The 19,127-nt window shown below is 41.2% G+C and overlaps 2 protein-coding genes across 5 annotated transcripts in view; one reads left to right on the forward strand and one right to left on the reverse strand.

Moving 5' to 3' along the window:
• The window catches only part of FXR1 (FMR1 autosomal homolog 1), a 34,069-nt gene extending 20,819 nt beyond the window's left edge, over positions 1–13,250 (forward strand). For 2 of the 3 annotated variants that reach the window (XM_066325788.1, XM_066325787.1), the window contains 9 exons: positions 1,415–1,493; positions 3,737–3,846; positions 4,466–4,552; positions 5,275–5,482; positions 7,028–7,231; positions 7,908–8,108; positions 8,861–8,941; positions 11,277–11,368; positions 12,231–13,250. In XM_066325788.1, coding sequence (XP_066181885.1) covers positions 1,415–1,493; positions 3,737–3,846; positions 4,466–4,552; positions 5,275–5,482; positions 7,028–7,231; positions 7,908–8,108; positions 8,861–8,941; positions 11,277–11,368; positions 12,231–12,401 — 1,233 coding nt within the window. In that variant the 3' untranslated portion in view covers positions 12,402–13,250. The remainder of the gene's footprint in view (positions 1–1,414; positions 1,494–3,736; positions 3,847–4,465; positions 4,553–5,274; positions 5,483–7,027; positions 7,232–7,907; positions 8,109–8,860; positions 8,942–11,276; positions 11,369–12,230) is intronic. The other variant, XM_066325789.1, reaches the window with a different exon arrangement.
• Positions 13,251–15,084: 1,834 nt separating this feature from the next.
• On the reverse strand, positions 15,085–18,747 carry DNAJC19 (DnaJ heat shock protein family (Hsp40) member C19). 2 transcript variants are annotated; one of them, XM_066325791.1, is made up of 6 exons: positions 18,624–18,747; positions 18,242–18,293; positions 17,882–17,955; positions 17,451–17,527; positions 16,486–16,556; positions 15,085–15,228 (listed from the first exon to the last, which is right to left on the reverse strand). In XM_066325791.1, the coding sequence occupies exons 1-6, from the start codon at positions 18,624–18,626 to the stop codon at positions 15,158–15,160; spliced, it is 348 nt and encodes a 115-aa protein (XP_066181888.1). In that variant the 5' UTR covers positions 18,627–18,747; the 3' UTR covers positions 15,085–15,157. The 2 variants fall into 2 exon arrangements, with proteins under 2 accessions (XP_066181888.1, XP_066181890.1); XM_066325793.1 differs by lacking the exon at positions 18,624–18,747 and having other exon boundaries at positions 18,157–18,294.
• Between the last annotated feature and the right edge of the window lie 380 nt (positions 18,748–19,127).

Consider the following 19,127-nt stretch of genomic DNA (forward strand, 5'->3'; position numbering starts at 1 on the left):
TATGATGCTGAGTTTAGAAAAATATCCCCCATTTAATTTTTCCATTATACTCTTTGGTAGCGTGGATGTGTCTTGATTGTTTGGGCTACCGTGTGAGCGAATGAGAACATCAGTGAATGTGTAGGCTGTAATTCAGAGTTAGCAAAGGTAGTTGCTGGTGACTGGAATCCTTTAAGGTCTTAAGTCCATGTTGTACTAGAAGGAACTGAGAATACCTTGTCTGAGTCAGCTTTATGTGCTCACTCATATTGGGATGTGGGTGAGTTACACAGGTTGTACTCACGTAAAAATCCCGAGTGCTTGTGACAAATGTAGAGAGGCTTCTGGATGCACTGGAGAGCTGCAGCTCTGGCAGTTGAGTATTTCCTTGTCCTGACTCTGCTTCTGTAAATGCATTCGCTGTTCCTTCATCCTTATTTGGGAAGGAATTGATTAACATACCTAAGGCAGGAACTTTTTGCTTGATTATGTCTCTTTGTATAATTCATTGAGGATGAAGAATTGCTAGTGCGTATTGAATTTGTATCATTTGAGTGGTTGCCCTGCCAATGCAGCATAACCTCTGCTCCTCACAGTGGCTTCCTGCTCATCTGTTTCTTGTGCTTGATCACTGCTTTCATTATCTTGAAATCCAATTTGTCCACGTTCCTCTTGCCGTCATTTTGACCTCTGCCAGAAGTAGAGGTTTATACATTTTCATTTTTTAGGATTTGCCTGATTTGATTAAAAGGTACAGGAGCTGGTGGTACTCGCATTTCATGTGTTCCCTAAAAATGACAGCTGAAGGGGCTGAGGCGTTAGTGTAAAATGGAAATTATGCTCTTAAGCTGTTGTTACTGACTAGATACTGATATTGTTTCTTTAATTCTTCACTTCTGCTATTGCTAATTTGAAGCCTTGTTCCTTGTTTCAGCATCTCAATTAACTTGGTTGATTTTTGTTGTTTAATAATAAAGCTGCAAGAGAGCATTTACAGGAGTTCTCCCCAGTAACCAGAGCCACTGTCCTATCTTGGAGAGCATTGTAGATGAACTGTGGCCAGAAACCAGCATTCTGGAAAGAGAGTGCCCAGGTTGTAAAATCACTTGCAGTGTTTGCCTAAAGCCCCATCCAGCCTGGCCTTTGAGCACTTCCAGGGATGGGGCATCCATTTTGATATCTCAAAACATCTTGAAATAACATGAAAATAAATGTTTTATTGTGACTGGTGCTTTGCTTTTCTACTGAATTTTGTCTCTGGGCATTTCACTCAATTATTCCTTTATGATTTAGTTCAAAACTAGATTAATCTTGTCTTCATTCTTCTCTTTTTGAAAAAAAGTTTATTTGGAAGACTTGCAGCTGTTGCTACAAGGTTTTGTTTTTAATATGCTGTATTCACAAATAAATTACATTTTTTTAAATTTATTTCCAGACTGCTGATGCAGTAAAAAAGGCCAGAAGTTACTTGGAATTTGTGGAGGATTTTATTCAAGTTCCCAGAAATCTTGTTGGTATGTAATACTGCTAAAACTTGAAAAGTTGGGAAAAGGGAGCCTAATCATAACTTTGTGAAGAGGATTTAGGTGCTAGTACAATATTTGATTTCTCCATTTAAGTAGAAAGTGATTAATCTTTTAAAACTATATGTGTCAGAATTACTGTGAAATTGGATATATTGTTGCTGCATAATACTTTGTCAGGATTTTAGCACTTAAACTGACTTGATTACAGATTTATACCACCTAATTTAATGGTAATACTTGAAGTTCAGATTCTAGTGAAAAAAATAAGCTTTACTAAATTGACTTCTTAAAAGTGCTGAAACTAAGTTTCAAAGTTTAATCTGGGAATACTCCAGCTGAATTGCAAGAACGATTTGAGACACTTCTGTCCTGCTCCCTCCTGGGTTGGTTCGTCACAGGTGGTGGTTGGATGCTGGTGAGCTCCTGTATAAATCAGCAGTGCTCATAGATCTCGGCCTCAGTCTCAAAATAGACATTTTTCCATGTTGCAGCTTTATGAAGGAATAACATAGTCTGGTAGATTCTGTACTGAAAACCACCTAAAGGTGTGAGGTTAACTGTGTCCACTTGAAGACACAAATGTCTTCCTCTAGTCTGGGGCTTCACAGGGAGCTTTTTTCCTGTTCCCTCATTCCCCTTCCTTTATCCTGCTTTTTACTCAAGTCTGGCAGCTCCCTGCTCCCCATGCCGAGCTTTTGGGCAGCGTGGGCATGGAGGCAGGGTTAAAGTTAGAGGTGTTGTACCTGATTGAGCAGCTTGGATTATCCAGAGGAGAAGTAAAAACCTGGGCTTTAACCTGCGTATTATAAATTAGTAATTTAAATAATTCATGTGCAAACTCCTATAATTTAGACTTTCCGGACTTTAGAACTTGACCAGATGAAGGTGTAATGGGGGTTCATTTGGGTGTTTTTTTTAATACGACTTGTGCAAATTGTGTATCTGGTGCAACTTAATGGCTTTCTCATCTACCTAATGTTAAAGTTCATTTTAACATTCAACAAATTATTCACTAGTTTGTATATGAACAATTCTTTTTTTCTGTAGTCTTGTTCAGTAAATCTAATTAATCCAGGGAATTTTGCTAAACCTGATGTTCTACAAGTTGAGTTTTGGGGAGCATTTGGAGAGCATTCATAATGTGAATGTATTCCATGCAAGAATCAGGGCAGAAATCACAGCAGTGTGTTTAACTGAAAATGCTGCTGTTAAATGATTACAATGCCTAAAGTTTCCGGTGAAGGCAAATGCGCTGCCCACATCACCTGTGAGCACACAGGTAAGCAGACAGATATTTAGCTACACTCAGTGAAGACACACAGCTCATCAGTGACTCCAGTAGAGAAAGATAAAAACCCAAACCCGCTGAGCTCTGAGAGCTGTTGAGGAAGGGTAATAAACTTTCAATATTTTTTGCACATTACTTTATATCATGTTGATAGTTGCCATAAAGAACATTATGGAGTACTCTGTCACATAATTCTGGCTTTTGCCCTTATTTTAAGTTGTTCTGCCTCCTTTGCTCTTAATTTAAACATAAATGTTCTTAGGTGCCATATATCTGTCTAGCTGTGAGGTAGAAATGTTCCCATGTCTCAGAGCTAAAGAGCTCTCAGATGTGGAACATTTGTGTTAGTTCCCACTAAGACAAATGTTGGTTTGTCATTTAGTCTGAGGGCTGAAGTCTTAGTCTAAGAGCTAAAGTCTTTTAGTAAGATAGCCAAGGAGTCACTTTTTTTTCTTTTTTTGAGATTTAAACATACAGGTTCTGAAGAACCTTTTGGTTTGGATCCCATGCATGATCTCAAAGTAGCTATTTTAAAGGTAATATGGAAAGCACTGGTCATACACAAGTCTATTGTACAGGCAAAAAAATTTAAGAGGCTTCTTCAGCAAACGTATAAGCCTATTAAAACGTCGGGAAAGATTCAATGAGGGCACATGTAGAGTCAGGGGGTCCAAATAATATTGACACATAAAATTAAAATAAGAACTTGCAGAACTCTTGTGCCATTTTACTCTTGGTTTGGTTCTGTTAGAAGCCTGTATGCAGTGGTGATCTTCATCACTGCTTGTTCTGCATATAGAGAGAGTTTAATTTTATAAGTTTTTACTCATTTTTTCTGACTTACTGTGGGGTATTCTTTGGGAGTTTTATGCATAAAATATCAATAAACATGTTAAAATACTTTGCACATGGATGCAAAATTAACCGTTCTTGCCCTCTGAAGGAAAAGTTATTGGAAAAAATGGAAAAGTGATTCAGGAGATTGTAGACAAGTCTGGAGTCGTCAGGGTGAGAATTGAAGGAGACAATGAAAATAAGCTGCCTCGTGAAGACGTAAGTACTTTATTCTTTCCTGCTGTGACTAGGTTTTTATTTTCAAACCCAGTTTTATTTCAAAACCTGTGGATATAGAGAGCATTAGTTCTAAGCTGGCATCTTGCAGTAGATTTTATATAAAGTAATTCAAGGAAGGTTTTTGCTGCTGAAGTAAGAGTGTGTGTTCTACTCTCTTGTGTGTGTACTTGGGCTACATAAATAATTCGGGATTGGTAGTGTTAAAAGTGTCCACATATTCTAAATAGATAAGAACAAAAGGTAGAAACTTGTGCTTCATCTTGTAATGTTGATTTAATCTTGGCAAACTTTGGATGCTTCTGTACCCCTGCTGTGCTAAACACACCCAGCATGTGTTGCATGGGGGAATATGAACATGGGATACCAGGTTACCTGAGCTCCAGAACAGTTGTTGGGAAAGCTGCACAGTCTGAAGCTGCTGCTGGCACCCCAGCCTGAGCTATTTCAAGATGCTTTTGTAACTGAAAGCTCAGTTGCTGCCTTTGTGTAGCTCACTTTGGTAATCTGTAACAGATCTCTTTATATAATTTAAACAGAAAGCATTATTTCAATGATAGTGTTCTCTCTGATAAAAAGCTTTGATGCTTTGTTCCTGTAGGGAATGGTACCATTTGTATTTGTTGGTACAAAAGAAAGCATTGGGAACGTCCAAGTTCTGTTGGAATATCACATCGCGTATCTAAAGGTGAGTGTGGCTTGGGAGGGGGAATCTGTACAGGAAGCTTGGGTCAAAGTATTGAACAGCATTTTTGAGCAACAACTTTGGTGGGATTTGCAGTTGTTAAATGTTCCTCTATATATTTGGAGGATTTGAAGCTTGGTGCCTTGAGCCCAGCCCTTGCCCATGGGTGTCATGAGCCTGTAAATACCTTGTCATGGTTACTTAGTGCTGTTGGGGTAGAAAGAATCAGACTGTAAAGAACAGGGCTTTAAGGGACATTTGGGAACTAACACAGTTTTTTTTGTCTGTGTTCGGGTTCTGCTGTTCTCAGATTAATGCTCTGTTGGGGTAGGATGGAATTTCTAATAGAGCACAGTAATATAGTGTGGTATTAGAACAATTATCTCTTTAGATTGGGTTACTTTATGATGTTAATAGAGATAATGAGTTTGAATTGTGTTCCCTGTCAGTTTGCTTTTTCCCTAAATTTTATTGGAAAAAATTTACTGAACTGTAATTAAGGTAGTAGTAGTCTCAAAGCCAAGTTTCCTGCATGGTGGTGAAATCTTTTAGATCCCTTCTGAAACTCAGAGATAACTCATTTTGGATTTCATTATTTGTAGTCACCTTCCAGGTGGTGTTAATTCTCCTGCAGGAACGACTATTTTCAGTATGACTGGGTGGGGAATGGTGCTTTGTGTGTTTGTCAGCACTCCTTTCCATGGTTCTTGTTTCGTTGTATATAGGAGGTAGAACAACTAAGACTGGAAAGGCTCCAAATCGATGAACAGCTGCGCCAGATTGGGATGGGCTTCAGGCCTTCCTCTGCCCGAGTTCCTGAGAAGGAGAAGGGTTACACCACTGACGAGAGCACGCTGTCCTCAGTGCAAGGCTCCCGGTCCTACAGCGGGCGGGGCCGAGGCCGCCGGGGCCCCAATTACACCTCTGGTTACGGTGAGTGGCCCCTCAGGACACCTTTGAACCCAAAAACTCTTCTGGATTTCTTTGTGTTCAGCACACTTGAGTGAAGATAGGGTTGGAAATTCACAATTGCCGTTTTGTCTTGTTCGTAATTCAAAACACCTGGTTAGATTTGGAGTCTTGACGTTGAGTTTAAAACTGAAAAAATTAATGAACTGAGCTCTGGAAACATCTTGTCCTACCATGTTAGTTGCTTAGTAAGTGACATCACAAAAGCTGGGAAGAGATCTAGAGATGCTTTTCGGGAGACACAAATTTAAAAACATCTGAAATGAGCATTATCTGTTTTAATTGAGAAGAAGAAAAATTGCTTGTCTGTGATCGTGGCCATCTTAGCAGCATATTTCTGAAAAGTCAACCAAAATGATTTAAAATGGCAAGAGTACAAACTCCTGTGGGTTTTTTAATTTGGTCAGGAACTAACTGGATTTGTTTTAAGGTGTAGTGAGGTATTCTGATGCATTTCTCAATTAAAAAGCACCGTGTCCTGACAGGTGTGCACATCCTCAGCTTGTCCAAATGGAGACACTGCATTTCTATATTGACGTGTTTCACAGATTACAATATCATTCATTCAATACAGTAAATTACTCTGGATATCTATATTTAACTCATTTCTGGTAAAAAATCGGACACCTTTTGGATTTTACAGTCTGTCCCTGGCTGTAGCTTCCTGGATCACACCAAGTGTTAGTTATGTTGATTCTGATGATGATAGTTGTAACTTTGTTTTTTATTATTTCCCAATGAACCGAGTGATCTGTAGGGAAATTTGCTCTGGAAAACTCAAAGTATTTTATTTTCCTCCCAAAATGGCAAGAATCACATTTAAGCCATATGGGTCTAAAACCTTATGTTCCAGACTGGGTAGTAAGGGAGTTCCTGGATACCTGAAATGAATGATAGGTGTTGGCTTTTCAGGTAGTAAAAAGCAAAACGCTGTGTGGGTTTGGGTAGTCGGAGATGGCCGAGTGTTAGAGATGCTGTTTGATATAAACAGTGAGATTGTTCAAGCAGCATTACAGCATCCAGAAGGGGTTGCTTAGCAACAGCCATCAGCTATAAGGTGGCAAAGTTGTCCTTGGGAATTTCAGAGAAGTTGCCTAGAAACTGCACCAAATGCCTGCAGTGTGTAGACAAAGAGAGGGAACACTGCTAAATCCTTGGTTTATCTGTGTACAGAAATTGCAGATTTGGTGATCTTTCAGCCCTTATTTCACATGTTAGTACAAACAAACTTAAATTGAAAATCTTACTTCAGTAACTGCTGATCTATATTTTATTTGCGCATATATTGTTATATATTAGTATATATAAATATTAAAATATATCTATGATTGTATACTTGTGTGTGTATTAGTATTTATGTATATATGTATTTATGCATTATATTGTTTATTATACATTATACATATATAACCAGCCATGCTGGCTGGAATACTTCTGTGAGGATATGAAACCAGAATATAATCCCCAAATTTGTATTAATTTCCAATTTTCTTTTCCTTCTCATACAAGGTACAAACTCTGAGCTCTCTAATCCCTCTGAAACAGAATCTGAGAGAAAAGATGAACTCAGTGACTGGTCCTTGGCAGGGGAAGATGACAGGGAGAGCAGGCACCAACGTGACAACCGACGGCGTCCTGGGGGACGAGGACGTAGCGTGTCTGGAGGTCGTGGGCGTGGGGGACCACGTGGTGGAAAGTCATCCATTAGCTCTGGTACTGTGTTCCAGATGGAGATTGAATTGAGATTTTCTTTGGCAGTGTTCTGTATAGCCTCTTACTCTTTTAAAATACTCTGTTCTTACATTATGATCTTAATACCTTGGGATTTCAGTTGTGTGGTAGCTGTGTCATACAGCGTGTTTTAGATTTTCATTTATTTTCTATTCACAGCGATCTTGATTTCCTTCCTCTACTGCTCACACATAATAATGTTATTAACAAAGTTGGTAAATCTTTGGCATGTTGCCTATGGCAACCTTCTGATGTAAGCTTATGTTTAGATTCAGAATGAAAAGAAGAAATCATTGACTAGAAGTTAGGTTTTATCAGTGCTAATACAACACTTAAGTGTCAGAAGTACTACACAACCACAAAGTGTAAGGTGTGTTTTATATACTCAGCAGTTTTGAGTAAAAGGTCTCTAAATGACACCTTGGAAGTCTTTGTGGTGAAATAGTGCAAGTGCAGATTGGGCTGTTGTTGTGCCCCAGAATTGTTACCGTTGGGTTAGAGTCAGAGGATCCAGTTTGAGGTCAAATACTGCAGCTTTGTGTGTTACATCTGGGCTTAAGGTTTTGTAGTTTGAAACTTTCAGACACAACTGTAAATCAGCCTGGAGATGGTTACACCTCTCCACAGTATCTTAGATGGCCACTTTGTGTTTGTTTAGTGCTCAAAGACCCGGACAGCAACCCTTACAGCTTGCTGGATAACACGGAGTCAGACCAGACCGTGGACACGGACGCCAGCGAGTCCCACCACAGCAGCAACCGCCGCAGGAGGTCACGCCGGCGAAGGACTGATGAAGATGCTGTTCTTATGGATGGAATGACAGAGTCTGATACAGCTTCTGTTAATGAGAATGGTTTAGGTATGTAAATGGTTGGATGGTAGTCCCAGAGCAAGCTAAGAAAAAAATGTGTTCTCCCTGTAAGTGTAGTGAAGCCCTTGTTTGTTTCTGTAAGTGACAAATCGTTGTTGTGTTCAAGGTTGCTGTCTGATTAAAGAAAGACTCCCTCCGTGGCAGTGCCATGGAATCTTCTGTTTACTGAGCTCCAGTAGCCTTTTCATGTGCCTTTTTTTGTAAAAACTGTCTGATGGAGACACCAAAGACTTGACTTGTTGTTTCCCATTGGTACTGCTGCTTTGATAGAAACAGTACTGTCAGATCAATGTTCTGTTTTGTCCTTGGTAACCTCAGTCTTGGTGTGGGAAAGCTCCTTAAGTAGCTGTTAATTTGTCTCTACCCAGCTTCTACTTAAGAACTTTCCTTCAGTAAATTCTCTTGATATTCACTGGGATGAGAATACAATCTGTTGCTTAATGTAGAAAAAAAAAAAAATCTGGGCTATGTTGCTAAAATTTGACGTATGGTTACTTAATAAATGAAATCTGAGGTCATTAAGTACGTGCCTAAATGTTTTAATGAACCAAGAACAAAAAGTAAAATCTAGCTTTTGTGTTACTGTGTATGCTTTCAGTATAAACTTTTCTTTTAGCTTTTCTGTCTTACTTAGTCTCTGTCTTTAACAGAAGCCATTTTAAATGCCCCATGCTGAAACTGCTGTAGAATTTATTTATTTTATGATCAGAAATAGTTCATTATAAACTTTGCAATTGCAGATGATAGTGACAAAAAACCCCAGCGACGCAATCGTAGCCGCAGGCGTCGCTTCAGGGGTCAGGCAGAAGATAGACAGCCAGGTAATTCGAGTGGAGCTGTGGGTAATCTCAGGTCAAAAGCATGAGAGAATGTTGTGTCTGCTGTTTTACATAGAGCTGCATAATATCAAAAGGTTACTCAATAACTAATAAGACTACTAGATAAAGACGAAAGACATTTCTTCTACTAGGAAAACTTCTAAAATCTGTCTAATGAAACTAATTGATGTCTAACTTTTTGCTTGGACATACGAGTTATGCTTCTGATCCAGTTCTCACTGAAGTCAATGGCCAAAGTGCTGTTGAGTTCTGTGGTCCAGGATCACGACAAACATGAAGGTTCATGGTCTGCACTCACTGCATCTGTGCGCTTGCACTGACTGGGACACAACCTTTTCAGCACTGACTGAGCAGCAGTGTTGGAGGGGCAGGATGTGGGTCCTGGCAGAGCTCAGTGAGGGAACTCACGTGGGCTTTGCCAGCCCCACAGCTGCATCACACTGCTGCTCTCAGTCCTTGGCTGTTGGGAATAGTTAAGTCATCTGCAAATTGAGGGTGGGAAGGAGGAGGAATTTAAGTGAAATTGCATGTTTCCAATTTTTTGTTGTTGTGGCTTGTTGCATTTCTTTTGTGTGTACTAACACTTGAAATGTTAAAGGTGAACTGGCTAATTATCAATACAATGCCCTGTTAAAAAAATGCTTGTACATACATGGCACAGGGTAGTAACAGAAGGTCTTCTAGATTGACAGGTTCAAAATTTCACCCATATTTGTCTTCCTTGTATCTGTGCTCATACAACATTCGATTAAGAAGAAAAAAGTTCTTCTATTATGCTAAAACTTGGGGAAAGGAAAAAATCAAACACCTAACCCTCCTAAAAAACCTCAAACCCACACATTTCTTCTCAACATTCCAGTTTTGTAGCAGTGATACGGTTTTGTAAAGGGGCAGAAAAAGTGAAAAGGAATTCAGCTTTTACTTATCTCAGCCATCAATGTAAAGGAATGTTAGTCATTTCTAGAAAACCATTGGAATTCTTCTAAATCCCAAGTATTCTAAGAACAAAACAAAATTACCCAAACAAGATTTCTCTGACATCTTTGTTAAAATGCTATTGTAATTTAAAGTCTTCATAAATACCTAGTAAGTGTGAGTGAAATTCACATAAGGCATAAGTCCCCTCTTCCCTCCCCCACCAATGCCAACCACTGTATTTCAGTCATTTAGCTGTATCATTTGATTTACATTGCTGTATGTTATGGTGCCTTATTCACAGATGAATATTAAGAGTGCACTGTGTGCATGAAACATGCTTCCTGTTTACTAATATTACAGGAGTTGGGTACAAAACCTCATTTTAAAGAACAAGTACTTGTGCAGAAACTCCTTTGGCATTCACAGTTCTGGAAGGACTCAGATGTAAGAAGTCCAGTTACTGTAACAGAAAATTAATTGGTTGTAGTTCACAGCATAATTTGGATTTTGTGCACAGTCATTCCAAAATTGAGAAAAATAGCTCACCTAAATACCTGATACACTAAATATAAATGACTGTTCAGTTCAATAGGTAATGCTTGCCAACCCTCGTGTGCTGTAGCTCATCAGAGATACAAGTGTGTATTTGAAGTTGCAGTACGCTGTATTCTCAGGATAGAACTGAGTCTGGGGGTGGTTACAAGAGGGCAGGATCAGACAGAACCAGGCTACAGAACATGTTCTCAGGGGGTAAGGAGAGCTCAGAGCAGCCCTGGCTGTCCCCAGTGGGTGCAGCTGTACCAGCACAGACACAGCTGTGCTGCCCCTGGGCTGGGCTGGCTCCAGCAGCACTCCTGTGTCCACACACCCCACAGCAGGGCACACTGCTGGGGGCACTCCCAGGATCCCGAGGAGGGCAAGTTCTCTCCTCAGTTGCTTTGTCATGTACCAAAGATTTGACGCCACATCATCCTGATTGATTTCTGACCCATCCCAGTTCTGGGCACTGTTTAACTATCTTAATTTCATTTCATTAGTGTGAAATTCTTCACTACTCCGCTAATAAAACCCCAGTGACACACACAGTCTGTAGTTAGTCTGCAGCCAAATTTCTCCAAACTTAGTAAAGAAAGCTCTTCTCCAATAAATTTTGCAATTGGACCAAAATTGGTTTTATTAAGAGTCCACCTTCAGATCATTGTTACCACCAATTTTAGTGAAAATTATTTTTAACAACAGAAACAAATTGATCCTTGCTGTATGGTTGATAACCTGTAAGTGTGAAGGCCTTTTGTGAGATGTCTCCCAGTTAGAGCATAACTTGTGCAGAAAAGACTTGAAGGTTCATGCTGAATTGACTGCTGATGTGAGCATCACTGTGATTTTTTTCCTTGAACAGTAACAGTAGCTGATTATATATCACGAGCTGAATCTCAAAGTAGACAGAGAAACCCTCCAAAGGAGACAGTAGCCAAAACCAAGAAAGAAACGGTAAGATTTTTTTAATGTCCATTTCCTTTTTTCTCCTCCCTTGCAGCAGAACAGTAAAGGAATGAAGGCTTCTGTTAGCTCGCCCTCATTTGACTACAAGTGCTTTTGAGTTCAAGAACAAATCATTAAAAGCAAACAGACTAAACAGACCTGATAATGATCTGTAGACTGTTGCTGCAGATTTTTGGGTCCAAATTAATTTTGTGCACCTTTTAAAATACTACACTTAGTAATGTTGCATTATGTAATAAAATGTGAAAATTGCCCGTGGTGAGTCTTGGGAACTAATCCTTAAAACACTTCAGGGATAGAGGATACTATGTGGCATTTTTAGTGACTTCTATAAACTATTTTAGAAGGAATTGGTTTTACAAAGATTGCATGTTTTTGATCCTTTTTCCTTAAAAGGATCAGAATGGCATTACATTGTCCTGTAAATGATCAGAACTGAATAAAGCAGAATTTATTTACTTCTAGTAAAGTGGCAGCGTATTGCCACAAGTTATGTAAGAAAGATGCATTAACAAAATGTAATCTTGCTATAGACTATATAAAACGGGTATAAAGCTCATTTTTTCAGTAAACTCCTCCATGGGCTTAGACAAATAGAAATAAATAATCATTGTGGGTATGCTGGGGGTGTGCAGTCCTGGGGTGACGTTGGCATGGTTTCCTCAAAGTGCCTGATCCAAAAGTATCCCATAAACGACAAGGTGAGTGATCAGATGCTTTAAGTGGCAGGATACAGGCACAAACAAGAGGTGTTCCTTCTTGCAAAGCTGCTGTGTGAGCCAGAGGAAAACTGAGATTACACTCTGTATTGTTATGGGATTTTTAATACTCCCATTCTTGTTTTTGCAAGGCAAAAGATGCGATTGACGAAAACAGCCCTTCTGAAAAGGCAGTGAACGGTCCTGCCACCACCTCTGGGGATGAGCCTTCTAAACTACAGCACAGCCCTGATGAAAAGAAAGTCACTGTCCAGGAGGATGGAAATAATCAGGAAGAAGCAGTGCTGAATGGTGTTTCATAAACTGAAGTTCCTAGTTTACAGTTCTTTTACATTACATTTAAAATAGTGCTTGTATAAGCTTGCCAAAGATAGAATATGGATCGCCAGTCTTGACACCGCACTTTCAGTTCCTCCATTTTGGAATACAGAAAGGGGAGGGATCCTGGAGAAATCATATGTTAAACATACTTTGACACCTACTGTGTTATAAATATATCATCAGATGTGCCTTGAGATAGTATATGTAACATTTAAATAAACAAAATTGCTGGCTATAGGAAATGTTATTTTGTTTTCAAAATACGGCAAAGATGTGAGGGGGATCCCTAACATAATACTCTTTATGAAAGCATTAGCTGCTTTTGTTACATTTTTAATAATATGCAACCACTTCTTCACCTGAGGAATACTAGAAAGAAATGCAGTCTAAAATATTTTGCACTGAAATGTAATTTCTCCATTAGTTTAGTCTGGAAACTGGTCTGTTTTAATACATGTTTTTTAAATGCTGTATGTAGAGGAAAAAATCTGCAGACCACTGGAATGCATTTGTTAAATTCTCATAATCTGCAGGGATACTGGGTGACATTGGCAGTGACTGTTCTACATTGAGGCTTTGTTTGGTTTATTTATTAAACTGTACAGTATTTAAAAATCAAACATAGCTTTAGTTAACACTAAGCTGAATTAGTCATGTCCATTAAGACATAACCTGAACTACTGAAAAGATCAATTTCCAGAAAGTTTATTCTGTATAAACTACATATGTTAGTCCTTAGTAGAGTATTTTTATTTTTGTTTTGGTTGTTTGATGTGCAATATGTTTTTTTTGTATGCTGGTAGTAAAAGAAAATAAACTTTGATCTTCCATCTGTTGACTGTTTCTATCAGAAATTTAAATTACTATTGACTTTAAAGTTTTCAAGCTGTTAACTAACAATAGAAATTTACTTGTGAGGCAGCTTGAACCTCAAACTCTTTTTCCTAAGAGTTTCTAACATGCTGATCTTCCTTTTGTTAAGGCAATGATGTCAAACATCGGTTAAGGAGGCTAAAACCAGACTCCTTACCTTGGAGAATTGCATAACCTGACTAACATATATAGGAATTAATGCAGATGTAGTTTCTGATAAAGTAAAGCATTGGCACCCCCTCATCTTTCCAGGTATGTGAGCCAGAGCAAGGAAGCACAAAACAGGTGTGGAAAATCATCTGGGTAGCAGGAAGGTGTAAGAAATCAGGGCAGTGTTGAAGTTGTACTGACCTGAATGAAAAAAACTGTCTTGCCTGATTTTGTCAGAAGGACAAACCCCAGAGTTCTAAACCCGCTGCTCTGAGAGCCACAGCCAAGCTGTCCCAAGAAGGGACCTCTGTGTGCACTTGGTCATAGACTTCACTGCTGGACACTCAGCAACAACCTTCCCTCTGGGAGAACACCCCCAGTTAAATGGTGTCACTGAAGTGTGCATGAGTATCTCAGCTGATGGGGCAGGCACAGGAGTGGAGAAAATTTAAAAAACAGAGCTATGTTTAATAAGCCAGTAATGTTTGGCTGGGAAATACTTCAGTACAGAAATATTCTGCATATGGCTTGGCATGTGCTAACTCCAGAACTGTGCAAGGTGGTGTTCCAGCTGTTCTTTACCCTGCTTTTAATTCTGCAGCAAAGCAAAATTACTGCCTTTCTGGGGAGGTTGTAATGTTACCTGTTTGATCCTTCTCCTGAAGGCACCTAACTCAAGCCTATTGTTGTAATCCTTCCTGAACAGCCCAGAACTCATCCACAGCAATGCTGTGGCACAGCAGGCAGCACTCCCAAGTCCAGGTTCTGGGAGTGGAAGCTTTCAACCCCACTGTTCATGACCAGGTGGGCATTACCTCCCACAGGTGCTGTGCAGTGTTTAGCTGTAGTGGCAGAAACACTGGGAAGAATATTGGATTATGACAGAGCTCCCTGGCCCAGCTGAGATCCTCAGGAGCTGCTGGGTGTGAGAGGCTCCACAGGGCACAAATCCAGCTCAGGTACCAGTGACTGATGTAGAGATCCCTTTTCCTAACCATAAATGCAAACCTCTCTGTGTGAGCTCTGGCTTTGTAATGTACAATAACATATAAAACTACAGGACTTCCATTACAAATATGGAATTTATTAAATGCTATTAAAACCTGTCAAAACTAAAACTAAATACTAAAAAAATCTGGGAAAGTCCAGATCCATCAGTAACACTTAACCAACCTTGTTTTTCACAAGGCAAGGACAAGGGAGTACATTGTTTTCTGTACTTTTATTTCTCCAGGCAGAGACAACCACACATCTCTCCCAGTTCCTCCCCTCCAATAAATCCTCTTGGTTTTTCCACCCCCTTCCCAAACAGGTTCAGTGTGCTAATTTTAGCAGATGGAAAAGCAGCAGCGTGAACTTTAAACAGGGCCAGTTCAACAGAAATTAGGTAACAGCCACATGAGCCTACCTGTGCCTGGTAACACACACTGGCCACACCAAGCTCCTGCTCTCAAGCACTGAAAATAGTTCTGAGTGGCAGATTTTGCTGTTTAATAAAGAACAGCTATGAAAAAAAAAAATCTTTAAGCTTCACTCCCTCACATATTTCCAAAAAAAAGTGAGCAAGTGGGGAGGGAAGTAACTCCCTGGATTTGTATTTCCAGCTTCATTTATATTAAAGTCAAAGACTGAAATTAGAACTTTTCTTAATCCATTTATCAAAAATAATCATTTGCAGGGACAAGCCCTCTGAATGAGTGATTTTCTTTCTCATTCATTTTTTAGCCTGGTCTTCTAGTAGATCCTTAGCTTCATTGATTTTGGCTGCTACATACGGAGATCCGCCTAGAAGAAAGAACCTCAAATCAGATGAAAAAACCCCAATATTTGCCTTCTTTGTTGACAATAATGCCACAGGACACAGGAAAAGAGTGTGGTCTGAGTTTCTGCCAGTTGAAGAACAAACTGGGTATGACAGAAGGTACCCGAGTTCACTCAGTCACTGCAGGAGCTCGTGTCAGACCACTCATTCCTGTTAGGCTGCTTTTATTTTCCTGGAGTGTTTTTTTCCTCCAGTTTTGTCAGTCATAAATTAACTGGTCACCACTGACTTAGCACAGTCTGTGGCAAGTACAGGCACAGAACTAACAGCTCTGCAGATGACCCTGCCCAGCATAAAGTGCTGCTGTACCAAGGGACCAGTTCAGTTTTTAAACAGCAAAAAATCACTTGGGGAGACTGAGACAGACTCCACAGTGAAATGCACCAACGCTGTAAAGCCATGAGGTACAATGACTGTGTTGGTAACACATGCATCATTAGCTGCACTATGATGTTTTACTTGAAGATTAATGTGTTTAGGTCATTACACAAACTGCTATTTTTAGCTCCTGCATGTATTCAGCGAGGTTAATTTTGAAGGTAACTTTCACTCGATATTCTCTACGAAAGGCATATCCTCATGAACTATTTTGGTGCATAAAAGTAAGGAATTCAACAGCCACTTTAAAGGAAGCCATTTTGCCTTTTAAGCAATGATTAAGAAGTTAAATGTCAAACACCAACACATGATTCTGACTCACTGAACAGAATTTAGAGTAGGTATAGATGCCCTGAGTTACTAACTTTGAGCATAACTAGATTCTGAGCTTTCAGAGTACCACTAACAGGAATATTTCATAATTTAATGTCTCCAGCAGCTGTAGAAGGCTCAGCATTTGCCATTTATGGTGAACTCTGGAGGCATTCACATGAACTTACAAGTGATATATATATATATATAACACACACAAGGGTACTCTGGGTTTTCATCTAAAATTAAAGTGATTTTAAGTCTCATTTCAACAAACCATATTCTAACCTGGTATTCACAGAGCAGCTGACAAAGTGACCTGCTGGGTTTGTCTGCTTGCTTTTAAAACATTCACACATATGCTCCAGACCCACGTGGATTAAGGCACTCTAAGATTTGTTTTCACTCTTTTTTCTGTAGGTTTTTTAGTAGCTGAGGTGGTTATGTATCATTCACTTCCTCCCTACACAATTCTACTCATTTGTGTTAAAAACATATATTAACTAATCAACGTGACTTGATTTCCTTACCTTTATCTGGATGATTCAGAAGCATGATCCGTCTATGAGCTTCTCTAATTTTATTTCTGTTGGCTGTAGGGCTTTGAAAGAGAGAGAAAAGCTGATTTTAAGGGATCCTCATGAAATTCCCCAGATGTGGTGTCACACAAAGGTGTCTGAGAACAAGTGAGTACTCTGTCTTACCCATAAATTCTCTAGCTAACAGGTATGTTTCTCTTTTCCTACCACTGATATGTAGTGTCTAAATCCTGGAGAGGCTTTCCAGGGCTTTCCCAAAACACTGAATGCTGAAAAAGACATGCTACAGCAGTCTAATGGGGTGGGGGTGAGCCACACAGTTAAAAAGAAAAAGAATTACAGTGTAACATTTTTATTGGGAAAACTTCCTAAAGGCTGTAAGACCAAAAAATTTGCTTGATTTTCCTAAGGTAAAAAAAAAAAAAAAAAAAAAAAAAAAAAAAAAAAAAAAAAGCACAGAACCCAAAAATACTTCACAGTTAAAAGTTCTTATGTGGTAGATTTGTGTATTTGGCCCTAAGTGTTTTGGCAGGGATTGCCACCATGGTCAGAGTTACAATGTTCCACAAGTGATGAATTTATTCCAGATACAAGAAGTGGGTTTGCATCCACCTGAAACTCCTCAGCACTGACAGGAACCAAAGGGTAACAGCAGAATTGTGTTCCCCACACCAGGTGAACCCCAAGGCTTATTTGGGCCACACACGGCTTTGGAATGTGCAAGGGAATTGCAGATGTCTGAAGTCCACACAGAATCAGCTCCAACCAAGCTGAAGTGCAGCAAAGAACCCCCAAAAAGCACAGGAAGTCCTGAACAGCCACTTGCTATGTCCTGACTTGGCAGTGACATCCCAGGGGATGCTGGGCATTGGATGTCAACCCTTCCAAACAAGGCCAGCTGTGAGGAGACACCACTGCCTGCTCTTCACCTTTCATTGCTGATCAGTTTCCTTTACCTCACTCCCAGTATTAAAGCTGCTTCTCGTTTAGTCATTTTGGGTTCAAATCCGCCTCTGTAATAACCATTGAAGCCCTGAAAGAGAAAATGTATTAGTTTACAACACACTAATTTCTAAGTATCAGTTAAAACGACTCATTACTGCTTTAGCAGCTGCTGGGCATTTAATCTGTAAAAATACCAAAACTTCTTCTCACTTGTAATAGGAAATTCAGTTGAAGTAGAGCATCATTATTTAAATAATTACTTAAATTTGTCCAAACAAGTTCTGTATTAGACAATCACCAGTAGAACTGCTGCAATTAATTGTTACTGACAAAATACATGAGAAAATACAGCAATGATATACTGAGAGAAGAGTCTGCAGCTATCCCACCAAGTAAAGTTTTAAATAAAATATGCAGCTGATAAAAAAACCACACCACTTACAGATTTTGGTAGGTTCTGAAGAGCTTGTTTCACCTGTGGCTCCATTTGCTTAAAAGCTTTTACTGCATAGCGACCTTCAAGAGACCAGTGTTGACTGAGGTTAAATATAGTTCCATGAATATTTAGCAATTCAGTGCAACTAGTAATTTGACGATTAGAGTGTGGAATAAACTTTTTAGGGGCATAAAATAGTAAGAACGTGGATCTTTTGTTTAATTACAGCCATTTAATACAGGCTCTTCCCAAAGAGCGTCCTGTATCAGCTATTAAACTACCTTGAGACGAGCCCTGAAGCACGGGTAAGGACAACGGGGTGTGCAGGTACAGCTGGCTGCTCACTGTCCGCCCGACCCCACACACCTGCGAATCCGGCTGCCGCTATGGCCAGGCCGACCGCCACCATCGTGCTGGCCTGCATGGGAACGAACACACACACGGTTTGTTGACCGAAGGACAAGGGCAGAAGCCCCGCCGGCAGCACGCACAGCGGGCCGGGCACGCCGCCACCATCCTGACACGGCACAGCGGAGTGACACGCTCAGCTGGGGGCTCGGGGCCCGCGGGGACACGGCGAGGGCAGCGGGGCGGGGACCCCCGAGCTGCGGGGGACGAGGGGAACCCGGCCCGGCGGCGCAGCGTTCACTGCGGGGGATGCGGCGCCCTCGCTCCCCGGCCAAGGCCGAGGCAGCCCTCGGGCCCTCGGGAGCCGCCGGGCCGGGCACCACCAGCGCCCCTCACTCACCATGTCCGCCCCGAGCGCGGCCCGGCACGGCCCCGCACAGCCGCCGCAAAGCGCGGCCGCTGCCGTAAAGCGCGGGGCGGGAACGGCGCCGGGACCCGCCCCGGAAATGGGCGGGGCCTGAGGGGCGGGGACAGGGCCTGAGGGGCGGGGACAGGGCCTGAGGGGCGGGGACAGGGCCTGAGGGGCGGGGACAGAGTCTGAGGGGCGGGGACAGAGCCTGAGGGGCGGGGACAGGGCCTGAGGGGCGGGGACAGAGTCTGAGGGGCGGGGACAGGGCCTGAGGGGCGGGGACAGGGCCTGAGGGGCGGGGACAAGGCCTGAGGGGCGGGGACAAGGCCTGAGGGGCGGGGACAGGGCCTGAGGGGCGGGGACAGGGCCTGAGGGGCGGGGACAAGGCCTGAGGGGCGGGGACAGGGTCTGAGGGGCGGGGACAGAGTCTGAGGGGCGGGGACAGGGCCTGAGGGGCGGGGACAAGGCCTGAGGGGCGGGGACAGGGTCTGAGGG

This window comes from Sylvia atricapilla, chromosome 10 (assembly GCF_009819655.1).
Source record: "Sylvia atricapilla isolate bSylAtr1 chromosome 10, bSylAtr1.pri, whole genome shotgun sequence".
NCBI classification, from domain to species: Eukaryota; Metazoa; Chordata; class Aves; order Passeriformes; family Sylviidae; genus Sylvia; species Sylvia atricapilla.

Coding starts and splice junctions, on each gene's coding strand:
- DNAJC19 (XM_066325791.1), bottom strand. Junction 17,956..18,241: donor AGCGGCAGCCGGATTCGCAG/GTGTGTGGGGTC, acceptor GGTCTCTTGAAG/GTCGCTATGCAGTAAAAGCT. Junction 15,229..16,485: donor TCTGAATCATCCAGATAAAG/GTAAGGAAATCA, acceptor TCTTTCTTCTAG/GCGGATCTCCGTATGTAGCA.